The sequence below is a fragment of the Lupinus angustifolius genome, chromosome LG04 (genome assembly GCF_001865875.1).
Source record: "Lupinus angustifolius cultivar Tanjil chromosome LG04, LupAngTanjil_v1.0, whole genome shotgun sequence".
Lineage (NCBI taxonomy): Eukaryota > Viridiplantae > Streptophyta > Magnoliopsida > Fabales > Fabaceae > Lupinus > Lupinus angustifolius.
In genome coordinates, this window is record NC_032012.1 from 2,204,828 (window position 1) to 2,219,821 (window position 14,994).

General features: G+C 32.6%; 1 protein-coding gene across 1 annotated transcript; it reads left to right on the forward strand.

Annotated features, from left to right (window-relative positions):
* Nucleotides 4,924-14,989, forward strand: LOC109345068 (nuclear pore complex protein NUP88). Its single transcript, XM_019583846.1, has 9 exons — nucleotides 4,924-5,294; nucleotides 5,387-5,538; nucleotides 5,626-5,748; nucleotides 9,277-9,421; nucleotides 12,181-12,242; nucleotides 12,436-12,652; nucleotides 12,790-13,695; nucleotides 14,165-14,414; nucleotides 14,617-14,989. Exons 1-9 carry the CDS (start codon nucleotides 5,016-5,018, stop codon nucleotides 14,892-14,894), a joined length of 2,412 nt encoding a protein of 803 aa, XP_019439391.1. The 5' UTR covers nucleotides 4,924-5,015; the 3' UTR covers nucleotides 14,895-14,989.

Sequence of the window (14,994 nt, forward strand, 5' to 3'; positions counted from 1 at the left end):
TAATTATATATATAAACAATGTTATATTTATATATGAAACTTTCTGTATTATTTTTTTAAAAATTAATTAATTATTTGAGTCGTCCAAATGGACTAACTCGAACTGAACCGAATAGTTCGCGGACTTTAACCTAGCCGGACTCGAGTTAAAAAAATAACTCATAGCAAACTCGAGTCGAGTTTCGAGCCGAACCAACCCTTATCGAGCTGATTCAGCTGAGCTCTAGTTTGATTCGGTTCAACTTGTTTCCAACCCTAATTATAATGTTTGCACTAATGTTAAAATCTCATTTTAACCTAACAAGCAATGAACACGTCTAGCAACTTATCATTTTTTTATCGGCAAATGTTAGTACATTAATATTTGTTGTGGATGAAACTCGAACTATCAATCTTCTTCACTCCGCCCTTAACCATCAACCCACATTATAACTTCTTTTTTTTATTTTTATTTTAAATTTGCTATGGTTGAGACTCGAACCGACAAACTCCTTCACTTTATTTCTTAAACCCATCAACTTTAACCATTAGACCATCTTATGACTCCAAGCAACATATCATTTATACCCAACTGATAGGAATGTGCGCGATTAGAGATAATATTATTGTGATTTATGTTCACGTATAATTATGTCCTTGCATCTAAATATCGTAGTTATACACATGGCATGAAACATGTCATTAAGGCTGGCAATGAACCGAATCAACTCGGTATTCGTTGGAAACTCGATTTGTTATTTAGCTCGATAAACTTGGTTCATGAACCAAATGAGTCGAATTTGAGCTGGAAATTGAGTTCATTAAGTATATATGTATATGTATATGTATATATGTATATATGTATATATATATGTATATGTATATATGTATGTATATATGTATATGTATATATATATATATATGTATAGATATATATATATATACTACTTTTTATGTTTATTATGATTTATGCATTATTTTTTAAATTTATTGTTATTATATACTAGCATGTTGACAGACACTTCATGTATGCCGACCCACATTCTTATTTTATGATATTAAGTATTAAATTTGTATTTTTTATTTTAGAGAATTAAAATATTTTTTATTGGATGTACTTCATGTAATAATTTTTGTATTTATTAAAATATACAAGTTAAAGTGAGATATATTAATTATAGTTATCTAGGATTATATGATTTTACTTTAGAAATAAAAAATATAAAGAGAAAAATAGAATTATGGTGGTAGTTATTTCAAGTTTTGGCTTTATATATAGTATATAAGATAAACAAGGTGATATTTATATATAAATAATATTTCTTTAAAATGAATTAATTATTTGAGTTAATGAACCAATTCCAACCGAACAGAACTGTTTACGAACTTTAACTGAGCTGAACTCGTGCTAAAAATATCTCGTATCGAACTCGAGTCGAGTTTTGAGCTGGACCAATCTTTATCGAGTTAAACCGAGCTAAGCTCTAGTTCGATTTGATTCAACTCAATTCGACTCGTTTCCGGCCATTGATGTCACCCTTGTATAATGTAACATGGTTGCTTAATCAAGAGTAGATGTATTATATAAGTCTTGTGAATATTCATATTGCAATATTTAAGAATGCCAATGAATTTCACAATGTCAATCAACTAATGGACCCAAGGAAATGGGGGACAAATCTCAACTTTATCACTTACACCCATCTGAATGACTCATCACATGTCTAATTATAGTCTTTATAATCACCCAATTTAACAGTAATTTTTGATTGCATCAAATCATGCCGTTCCTCATATAGGGAACTATAATGACTTCAAATTGAATGATTACATACATCACTATATGAGAATCACTTATGATACTTATATAACGTTTTTATAGTGGATCAATCCAATGAGTCATAATCACTCAGGTGTCTTAGGTAAGGGTAGATATCTTCTGTCAAATAAAAGTGTATTTCTCTATGTGCAACTGTTTATGATTGATCAAAAAATACTTAATTATTAAATTTTTAACTTAAATATATTTGTTCAACCAATCACATTTAGTAACACATAGAGTGGTGACAATGTATGTGATAGTAGATATGCTCTCATTTGGTAAAGACTTGATATCTCACAACCATGACTAATGATATACAATAAGTGACGGATCTAGGACCCAAAGGTAGGGTATCCAACATATATTAAAAATTAAAATAGTAAATATTATTATGTATAAAATGATGAAAATATTAATATCGAAATCACAAATTTTAAATATACCTAATCAAATAAGTTATATATTTTATAATTGATCTCTATGTTACTTCATATTTTGAAGTTCTTGAATTTTTAACTCGTTGTCAATGTTATTGAATACATTACTGCATACTTTTTGCTTAATATAAGTGACTAGACAATTTTTTATTCATGCATCTCTCATTCGATTACGCAACCTATTTTTTACAATTTCATAGTTGAAAAGATTCTTTCTACGTATGTTGCGGTAACAAATAAAATCATTGTTAACTTCAAAAGAAGATAAACTAGTAAGTACACAATATCTTTTTCACTTTAAAACAACTTATGTGAACGTTCCTTTTTAAAGAAGCAAATTCAACCATAATACACGTTTCAATGATGTAAGTCTCAAGTTGATTATCAAGCATCGCCAAATTAATTGAACAAAAATCATTACATTGATAAAACTTTGCAAATTTAATTAGTTTTGACATATCAAAGCTAGAGAACAAATTGGTTAAACTCAAATAAAAAATACAAAGAAGCAGTTGAATATGTTTTCGAATAAACAATCATGAAAATCCCTAAGTTGCATATTAACGATAGTATAAAATTATTCAAGATGATAATGTTTATTTTTTATGAAACAAGTTGTTTACAAAAATTAAATTTTAAACTTGTAAAGTTTAGATAGTATCAATAGTTTTTCTTTTGAAAATTGAGGGCATGCATAGTTTTTCTTTTGCACAAACATGTAGCATCTTCAATGCATACAATTATCAACATTTTATAGACTAATCTCCATGTTTTATAGTGGTTCTTCCCAACTTTAATACTTCAATACAATTACTTTAAGGACTTATTATCATAAATTTTTATCATATTTATTTAAGTAGACCATTAACATAAACATAATAAATAAAATGTTTCATAATATTATTAAATAATAATCTAATAAACTTGATGTCTCCTATGAGTAACAAAATAAATAGATTATCTATAAGCCATACAAAATGTTACTTTCTAGCTTATAATAATAGAGACACTTTATCAAGTTACATACTTTTTTTTTTTTTAGTGTTGTTAAAACCGTACCGATTATTAAACCGGTCAGTGTACTGGTATAGTGATAGTTTAATCGATGGTTCAGTAATTAAACTGCATGCTGGTTAAACCGGACATATCTGCTTATATTTATATATATAAACCTATAACAAAAAAAAATTCAAATAGGTAGATACTCAAATTTATAATCCATATTTATACTCTACTCAAAATTCACATAAACAAACAATTTTAAGTCTTTAACAAATATAAATAAATGACACAAGTTCACAACTCACTCTACAAAATAAATAAATTTGGAGTTTTAAAATTTAACGCAAGGAGTCAAAGTTGTCTCATATCGAGATTATATTTTTGCACAAAATCCTATCTTCATACGCTACTCCAAGATTATAAAATGTTACTAAGATTGCACATGAATGTTAAGAACCAAAATGTGTAATCTAAGTATTCCTTGGAAGTATGTGACTTGAAGTGTTGAAGAATGGTTGAAAAGATGGTTCACCTTATAATGAATTTTTAAGTTTGTTTTTAAAAAAAATATGTGTATAAATTGACCGGTTTAGTCAAATATCGACTGGTTCACTGGTTTTGATTAATTTTGACCGGTTTTGATACTTGATATGTTCAAAATCTGTACCATTCCGGTTAAGGATCCAATTCGCTGGTTTTCCAGTCGAACCAGTCGATACGGTACGGTTTTTACATCATTGCTTTATTTAAGCCATATATATCAATGGTGAATGATATGAAATTAGTGAATTAGACCTCATATCATTATGACATAACAATTATATCTGCAATTGAACTTATTAACAAAATCACAAATATGGTTAGATTAGATCAAATCATAATATACGAGTCAAAATCATTTAGTACATGAATATTTATCGAGTATAATATTAATATACTATTAGTGTAAAAATTTATATATAATCAATATATTATGCATTATTTATTTGTATTTTTTTTGAAGAGACAATATTAATTAAAAATAAAGTAGATAATACAATAATAATATATAAAACACATACACTAATAATGCATATATCTTTTTCTATTTTTTATTTATTTTTCACAATTTGAACCTTGTAATTTTAGTAAACATGGTGAGATACTACGATTATAATTAGTGGTTTATATGTTACAAATAATAATATTTATATAGAATATATTTACCATTATTATTATTATATACATATAACTTAATTCATATGTAATTTAATTTTCAAATCCAATTAATATATTAATTAAGGGTGAAAATACATACTTTGTCTTAAAAAGTTCGAATCTATATAACATATAAAAGCATGAGTTTGGTCTGTTAGTTTATTTAAGCTAATTTGTTAGTCTGTTTAAATGTATAATGTACTATATGTTCATAAATTAAGTCATATGCCTATATTTAAATGAGCTTAATAGGCCCAATTTTTACCAGACTCATCAAACTCCATTAATAATTAAATTATATATTTGTATACATTTCTATATTAAAATAATATAATTAAATAGAAAAGTATGTTAAGCTTAATAATAGCTTCAAGTATGTTAAACTAGAATATTATAACATGTATTAGCAATACTAATTTAAACTATGTCAACAATGATTTACTTGAAGAAAAAAAAGAGAGGTTAGGACGTCGTTCATCCACATTGTGGTCCTTCATACACACTGTGATCCTTCATACGCAGCGAAAGAGGGTTAAGGTCCCTGAACCCTGAGAGCTTAGCATTACAGTGAAGAGACAATGAGAATCTCATTGGACGATTCAAACTACTCAGACCCAACTCACTCTCCTCTTACTCCTAACAAAGACCAACTTCAATGGCTCCCACTTCCCCAACACCCTCTCTTCTCCTCCTCCACCACACTCGCCACCGCTTCCTCCGCCACAAAAAACCTCTTCGCCTGGGACGCCGCCTCCCGTCTCTATTTCTGGGATTCCATCAATAACTGCCTCCACCGCCTCTCTCTCCGCCTCGGCGACCCCGATCCTACTTCCGTCCTCGCCGCTTCTCCCTCTAAGGTCCCCTCTCCCTCCCTCCCTCTCTCTCTCTCTCTCTCCGCCTCTCCCTCTCTGACCGTTGATTTTAACATTTTCTGTTGGTTTAATGATAGGTGTTGCAAATTGATACGGAGCTGAACTTCGATGTTCAGAAAATCTCCATTAACAGAAACGGAACTGCTATGCTTCTTTTCGGATCTGAACGGCTCTGCGTAATGTACCTGTATGGACGCGCTTCCAAAACCGACGTAAATTTGATTTGCAGGTAATTAGGGTTTTTTTATTTCTTATCATTTGTGTGTGTTTTGTTTTTTCTGTTAACTTAAGTTTTTCATTACTTGTGCTGTTGTAGGACTATAACTGTTGGTTCAAATGCTTATTCCAACGGCATCAATGATATTCGTGTCTTACAAGCGCTATGGCACCCCTCCAGTGATACTCATTTGGGAATCCTTTCATCCGACTCTGTTTTCCGGTAAAGAAAACTTTTTAAACTGTACATTTCCGGCATAGTCCGTACTTCAATCTATATTGCAGTAGTTAGAGTGTAGTTAGTTAGGTTAGAAGTTTTGGATTAGTTTGCTGTGGCTTGTAGAGAACAAGAGAACCAACTAACTAATAAGAAGCTTGCTGACTCGGCAATCCAACAGAGCTAATTTTGTAACTAGGCTATCCAATCTCTAGTACACTCTAACTATGGTAGTATTGTGTGGCTATGGTGTGAAGTGCGAACGTTGATTGTTCAATGGGACAGTTGTTTAGGCTGCACCTGGAAAGATGTTGGACTAGAGTCAAAAGAGCTAGAGGGTGGTTAAGATGTGCTGAAATTTAAAACTTGATAGACCATATTATATAATTGGCAATGAGAGGAGTAGCTCAACATGCCCCCTCTACAAATACATGCCAGACCAGACAAAGAGTTACCTTTGACCCATGACTAAAGGGTATCTTTTGGCCCATGACAACCATAGACAAGTAGTTAAACCAATTGGTGTTGACTATGAGAGGAGTAACCCAACAAGTAGTTAAACCATTACCGAGACAAAGAGGTAGGTGATGTAGGACTTACTTCCCAACAATAATCATAGAATGTGACAAAATATTTGTAACAAATACCCTTTACACTATTATTTGAATTGTTCGAATGATATCTACATTGGCGACTTAGATTGTTTTCTCATTGATTGGGTCATGTGTTGTTGGTTGGAAAGGTCCTTTTAGGAGTCTGGTCGGATGACTTTACTTTTGGTTTCTTTCGAATTTGCTAGAGTATTGGTAAGCCTAACCTCCTTACGCTATTTTCTGAATTCTTCCATAATTGTAAAATTGGAGTATGAATAAATTCTACTTTTGTCTCTCTTGTTCTAAAAAGGATATGCGCTAAAGTCAAGGATTTCAGCCCTTCAGTTTGGTTTCTAGTGTTGTTGATAAGACCATAACAGAAATTTTAGCTTTTCAGGCCGATTGAGATCCTTTTTGATACCATTTCTGAGATTGACTCTCGTAGTAAAACCTGACAGACCACACTTCATAGTCATGGATTCTAATTGTATCTCTCTTGCTCCTAAGAAGCATAGCCAATTTAAATTAAAGATTTTCGCATAGAAGTTTGCTTTCTAGTTTATAGGATCATACAAAAGTTTTAGCATTCAGGGTGAGTGAGTTCTTTTCTGGTACCATTTCTGATACTCAAAGTTCCTTTATTCCTTGTAGGAAAATTATAATGGTGAATGATGTTAGACCCCTGAGAAAACAAATTCTTGTCTTTAAGCTAGACATTGAGAAACCATATGATAAGGTTAAGGGCAGCAATACAGTGCATGAGCATCTCACCTAGTGGTGGCATGGGGGGTCGTTGTACACAACATTATCCCAACAAGCAAACATGTTGTTTCTAGGATTTGAACTTTTGACCTCGATGTCAAAAGGAAGCAGCTAAACACTAGCATAAAGCTTAAGATAGTGTTAATTGGTTTTTGTTATGGGGATAGTCATAGTTAGTAAAGCGCGTGGTGTAAGATGGTGATATTAGTTGTGATGGTGCTATTCATCTTCCATTTTTGTAGTCATAGTGCACGATGGTTGATGAACCTAAATCTTGGTTTATGTGTTAGAGGGGAGTGGGGCAAGGAGATCCTGTATCTCCTTTTGTTTTTGCTATTTGGTCGATGTGCTTCTCATTTCATGTCCAGAGCTGTCAATAATGGTTAAGGGGTTAGTGGTTGGTTCAGATGTGGTTTTAGTTCCTTTCAGTTTGTTGACGATGCAGTTTCCTTCGTGGAACTGGATGCTGTCTCTTTTATTAATTTATTTGTCTATTTTGAAAATTTTCAAGGTAATTCTTTTCTTCAGATTAACTTGTCTTAAAGTGGTTTGGTGGGTGTGAATGTAGATAGTCAAAATTTGGCAACTTTTTCTACTTTAGTAGTTTAGCAGATTGAAAATTCTTTAGTGGCCTCTCATTTATGTTGGCATCCCTTTGTGATTTAATTATTGTGCTTTGTCCTTCTGGGCTCCAGTGGTTTATATGATTTCTAAGTGGTTAGATTGTTGGAAAGGTGTGTTTCTCTTTGGGTGGTTGGATCTATAAGAAAACAAGCTGAGAAAATTGGGAGAAAAGATTGAACTGAATCTGATTTGTATTACTGAAAGATAATTGCGATTCTACAAGGAACCTTGGTATTTAATACTAGCTGTGGCAGTGACTGCTGCCTAACAAACTAACAGAACCTAACTGCCTCTGCTGACTCAGCTGAGACTATTGCAGTTTACTAGCACTGCACTTCCACAAATATATACATCCTGACAAATCTAAGCTATAATACTTACCACTGTAATGTCCCCCTCAAACCCATGGTGATTGACTAAGGAATGAAAATCACACACCGTAAGTTTGGGCTTAAGCTCTCCAAATCACAGTTCAGAGTGTGATTTGATGAGGACATCAGCTGTTTGTGCATGAGCTGGGGGCACATGTGTAACTTCGGGTCTCGTTGGTGACTCTTTGTCGCAAAACGGACAAGTGAAGTTCATTGTTCTTAGTGCTGGAGTGCAGCTCTGCACTGTGTGCAAGTGAGACAGTACTTAGCTTGTCACAATAGATGGCAGGAGCAGTATAAGGGTACTGCAATTCAGTGAGCAAAGACTCAATCCACATATGTTTCCTAAGAAGCTAGTGCAAGGCTCCTTTATTCAGCCTCAGTACTTGACCTAGAGATGTTGTTCCGCTTTTTAGACCACCAAGTGACCAAGTTTGGACCAATAAAGTGGCAAGCAGCAGAGATGGACTTGCCATCATCTGAACCAGTGGCCCAATCATCGTTACAATGGCATCCACTAGCAGAGGTTGAGAGGCAGATGCTGACTGAAGACAAAGACCATGACTGAAGAGTTCCTTTCTAATACCTGCAGATCCTTCTAACTGCTGTCTGATGTTCTTCAAGAGGCTGATTAATTAATTCGCAAACCTTGTTGGCAATATAGGTGATATCAGGCCTAGTACTGGTGAATATTGTAGAGCACCAACTATGGACCTTTAGAATGTCGGGTCACAGACTTAGTTGCACCAAACTTAGTAATTTTATAGCCTCTGACCATTCAGGTGAAAATCCCTTTAGCAGTGAGAATATGAGCCTTTGTCCAAAAGATCACTAACATATTTGGACTGAGAGTAGAACTCAGCCATTGGATACCTTCTTAACTTATATATCCTATAAAATCTCCAGGAACAACTGTCCTTCAAACCACTCGCTTCCGAGTTTGACTATTTTTTTTTATCCTTGTATATGCTAGTGAAATTTTATCATAGTTTTTTTAAATTTTCTTAGATTTTGATTGAATTTTACGACATTCAGAAAGTGTGCCATAACCCTTAAAATTTATGTTTAAACCCTAACATTTTATACCACTTTCATTTGTTTTGTATTGTTTATATATTCTTTCTTGGTTGGATAGGAAGACATATGTTGCCATATTTCCTTTAATTGGAAACTTGTCTTTGTAGGCTTTTCAATCTGGCTGTGGATCCTTTGCAACCAGAGCAAGAATATTATTTACAGCCCGTGGAGTCAGGTAGATCCAGGAATGCCTCGTCAGTGTGCCCAGTTGATTTTGCTTTTGGGGATAACCACTTATGGGACAAGTTTAGTGTAAGTTCTGCTGATTTTATGATTGACTTAATTTTTAGATACTCTTGATGCATTTATTCCCATTGAAAACTGTAAGGGTAATCTGTCTGGTTGGTCTTAGTCCTTTAATTTGTTATGCAACTTTATTTGCTTTATCTTTGTGCAATAGATTGTCCCCTTTCATTGCAGGATTTGGGTACCATATTAGAACTTTATATTATTGTATATAGCATACTATCAGATCATTTTTTAATGGGGCATACTATCAGATCGTTGGTAATTGCTATATATTATACTTACATTATGATTGATTATCCTTCTCAATTTATGTAATATTGTTCTCTTCAGAACTTGGCTGATATTTTGCAATTTTTTTATGTTAGTAATCTTTATTAACATGTAATTGACCCCACTTAGTGGGAATAAGGCTTGGTTGTTGTTGTTAGTAATATTTATGTTTAAAACTATGCTATAGTAAGCGTGCGTTTGGAATGGATTATGTTTTTAGTTTCAGTTTATAAACTGAGATTATAATCTGTTTATGTTTGAGTACTTTAGCTGAAAACTGAATATAAACTAATCTCTTTTGTTTGGGTAAGGTAAAAAGATTGTTTTTTATATAGTAAATTACAAAAAAGGGTACGAGGTTATTTATTTATGTTATCATTATTTTGGTTGTTTTTTACACTATTTATAAATAATACGTTTTTTTAAATATTTAGCATCATTTATATTTTTACTATAAATTTTTTATTTTTTAATATTGCATAACAAAGGTTAAAAATATGTATATTGAAATAAAATACAATATAAAAACCAATATCAATATTAAAAAACAACATGACACAAATAAATAAAAGTTGCTAAATTTGAATTACACAATTCACAAAATAAATAGTACACAAATGTCAAGTTTTATAGGGGTAAAGTGGGAAGTGAAAAAATTGAAAAAAATAAGCTAACGAAAAATAAACCAACCTAGAGTTTGGAACTTCTACCTTTGACTTTTTTTTTTTTAAAACCGAGTTTATAATTTCATTTGGTTGTCAAACATGCATAACTTACATTTTAAGCTTATTTTTCAAAAAATAAGCAAAAACTCAATTTTAATCTACACTAAACATGCACTAAGATTCACTATACTATTTTGCAATATCTATTGAGCTTACATTTCATTTTAAGTATTTTCACTCGCTTCCGAGTTTGACTATTTTTTTTTATCCTTGTATATGCTAGTGAAATTTTATCATAGTTTTTTTAAATTTTCTTAGATTTTGATTGAATTTTACGACATTCAGAAAGTGTGCCATAACCCTTAAAATTTATGTTTAAACCCTAACATTTTATACCACTTTCATTTGTTTTGTATTGTTTATATATTCTTTCTTGGTTGGATAGGAAGACATATGTTGCCATATTTCCTTTAATTGGAAACTTGTCTTTGTAGGCTTTTCAATCTGGCTGTGGATCCTTTGCAACCAGAGCAAGAATATTATTTACAGCCCGTGGAGTCAGGTAGATCCAGGAATGCCTCGTCAGTGTGCCCAGTTGATTTTGCTTTTGGGGATAACCACTTATGGGACAAGTTTAGTGTAAGTTCTGCTGATTTTATGATTGACTTAATTTTTAGATACTCTTGATGCATTTATTCCCATTGAAAACTGTAAGGGTAATCTGTCTGGTTGGTCTTAGTCCTTTAATTTGTTATGCAACTTTATTTGCTTTATCTTTGTGCAATAGATTGTCCCCTTTCATTGCAGGATTTGGGTACCATATTAGAACTTTATATTATTGTATATAGCATACTATCAGATCATTTTTTAATGGGGCATACTATCAGATCGTTGGTAATTGCTATATATTATACTTACATTATGATTGATTATCCTTCTCAATTTATGTAATATTGTTCTCTTCAGAACTTGGCTGATATTTTGCAATTTTTTTATGTTAGTAATCTTTATTAACATGTAATTGACCCCACTTAGTGGGAATAAGGCTTGGTTGTTGTTGTTAGTAATATTTATGTTTAAAACTATGCTATAGTAAGCGTGCGTTTGGAATGGATTATGTTTTTAGTTTCAGTTTATAAACTGAGATTATAATCTGTTTATGTTTGAGTACTTTAGCTGAAAACTGAATATAAACTAATCTCTTTTGTTTGGGTAAGGTAAAAAGATTGTTTTTTATATAGTAAATTACAAAAAAGGGTACGAGGTTATTTATTTATGTTATCATTATTTTGGTTGTTTTTTACACTATTTATAAATAATACGTTTTTTTAAATATTTAGCATCATTTATATTTTTACTATAAATTTTTTATTTTTTAATATTGCATAACAAAGGTTAAAAATATGTATATTGAAATAAAATACAATATAAAAACCAATATCAATATTAAAAAACAACATGACACAAATAAATAAAAGTTGCTAAATTTGAATTACACAATTCACAAAATAAATAGTACACAAATGTCAAGTTTTATAGGGGTAAAGTGGGAAGTGAAAAAATTGAAAAAAATAAGCTAACGAAAAATAAACCAACCTAGAGTTTGGAACTTCTACCTTTGACTTTTTTTTTTTTAAAACCGAGTTTATAATTTCATTTGGTTGTCAAACATGCATAACTTACATTTTAAGCTTATTTTTCAAAAAATAAGCAAAAACTCAATTTTAATCTACACTAAACATGCACTAAGATTCACTATACTATTTTGCAATATCTATTGAGCTTACATTTCATTTTAAGTATTTTCTTTTTTGTGCTATTGAACAGGTTTTTATTTTGTTCAGCGATGGGGCTATCTATGTACTTTGCCCAGTTGTTCCATTTGGAAGGTATTTTGCTGCTCATACTGTACCTATATGTCATCTTCCTTTACTAGTCAGATTTTTTTTTGTCTACATCTTTGTCTCAACCACTTGTAATGCTCATTGAGTTTATGTTAGATGCAGCCATTTTCCTTAAAACATTTATATACTACTCATTCATACCTCTACATTTGTCACTATTTTTTCTGCTTGTCCACAGTCTCTTCAAATATGAGTCTCTGTTGGAAATATACAATGATGCTCAAACATTTGGGATAAAATCAACCAACTCTGTAGCAGCTAGTAATTCAAAGTTGGCAATGTCTTGGTTAGAAGCAACATTTCCTGAGTTAAAGAACCTAGAAACTCAAGAAGACAGCCAGTCTTTGTTAAGAGCTCATGCTTATGCTTTATTCGATGCATCTCTTGTCTTGCAGGTATACATATATTGTATATTAGATTTTGTCAGTTGTATGATGATTATTATCAATTTATGGAAAATTGGCTTTGAAACTGGTCGATCAGTCGATGTCTATACAATTTGACCAAAGTTCTTTATCCTTTGATTTTCTAGGGACCCCTGCGAAGAGTAGGTCAAGGTGGAAGTGAAGATTCAGTTGGTCGTAGTGCAGAATGCGAAGGTCGTGCAATTAGTTTTCTCTACAATTTAGTCAGCAAAGACTCCATTTTGGTGACTGCCTGGAGTGGTGGGCAATTACAGATAGATGCTCTAGCAGATGAGATCCAACCTGTCTGGAGTGTTGGTAGTCCCCCTCGTCTTCGTGTTGATTCTCATGACCAAATTCTTGGGCTTGCTATGATTTGTGAGTCAATTTCCAGCAGCACTCTGGAGGAGCTTGATCATAATGCTTGGTTGGGCAATCCGCCCCCGCTTTTGAGACTGGCTATTGTTGATTTGGCTTTGCCACGGCGAGCAGAAAGTGGTTATAATATTTCATTATTTATTGATAACCTTATGCCGGAAAGAATATATTCCCTTCATGATGGAGGGATTGATTCAATAGTGTTGCATTTTCTTCCATTTACAAGTCAGACAAATGGCAAGGATGACACACTGAGACCACCTTCTGTGCATCCTGTTCTAAATACATGCCAGAGTGGATCCATCTCAGAGCCTTCACTTTGTGGTTTCGTCTCATTGTCAGATTCATTTGGATATTCGTGGATTTTGGCTGTTACTCTTTCTCAAGAGTGTGTTGTGCTTGAGATGAAAACTTGGAATCTCTTGCTTCCAGTGAGTATTGATATGGAAAAGAAACCCATTCAATCAGAAGGTGAATCAAAAGAGAGAGAAATGTCAACTATAATTAGCAAAGAACTACTTAGTGGCCCAAAGGAGGTACTAATTCCTCAGGCTCCAAGTTTGCGTTCTGTTGCAGCTGATTCAATTGAAGGCCGATCAACATTACATCAGTATTTCAAACTATTTCATGAAACTTACGTAGAGTATGCACATAAGGTATGTCCCAGACTTTTAATGCTTAGTTGCCTCTGTTTCCTTCATTCCTTATTTTGACCTTGCATATTTATCTCATTTAGTTAGACTGGGACTCAAGCTGCTATCCTATTTTATTTGTTATGGAATTATGGCATTCATATGCTATTTTTTTCCTATTTCAATGAGTGTTCTCTAATCAGATTTAGTCCAAACTGAAGGGGCCAAGACTCATTAATACCCTGAAGGTCTAATGTAGTTTTACATGATTGACCATAAATTCCTTCATTAAGGAAAAAATTTTTGGTGATCACTTGTGAGTATCTTTACATGAGAAGGTTTCTTTAGAATATTTTAGAGCTTGATGTATTGTTAACAAATCATGTAAAGTTCAATCGAGATGGGATTATACGAGCGTACATAATTTGAATACCAGCTACGATTTTAGAGAATAATAACAGCCGGCTCTCCATTGAATTTTTTGTCCTGCTAGGTGTACCTGGAGCTCAAGCATCACGCACCTCAGTTGTCGAAAATCATTAATGACCAACAATCTCGTTTAGGCGGTGCACAGCAAAAACTTTTGAAAGTTGAGGAGAAAGAGTCTATATTACAGAAAAGGATAGATCGTGCAATTCAAATGCACAATTCTTTAGAAGAGCGGTTGCAAAAATTAAGGAACTTACCTTGTGCTCACAAAAAACCACTGTCCAAAGCAGAACGACAATACAAGTCTGAGCTTGGTAATGGATGCTAGATCCCTTTTAAAATTTTCACATTTAATGGTTTGCAATAATCATGCTTTTCAGATAACCTTTTGATTCTTACTATGTTCAAAGCCTTTATTTTTGCCTATGCATCTTCCTCGCTCCGCATAATTTATTGTGATATCTATCTACCAAATATTTTTTATAGATAATTAATTACATCCATATTTTTTTGCAGATCACTTCAAGGAAGTTGAGTTGGATGCTCTGCATTCTTCTGTTGACGCGCTAAGTGCAAGGCTGAGAAGGCACATTCAAGCATCAAAAGCTAGTTACCAACAGCAAAAAGTACCGGCCAAGAAAATTTGTGCTGCAGATAATCAGATATCCGTACTCAAGTCATCACTTGAAAAGCTTTCACTTTTAAATAGTGAAAATACAAAGAAAGTTAAGCTTGTAGAGTCTTCATTGAAAAACAAAGAAGTAAACAGAGAATCAAGCTTGCCTATAGTTTAAAACTGTCCTAGATTATTTACTTTTTGTAGCAGGGCAGTTATGGTTCTGAACTAACCTCTTACTGTTTGTACTCCCACAAATTTAGTCATCTCAATGTGTC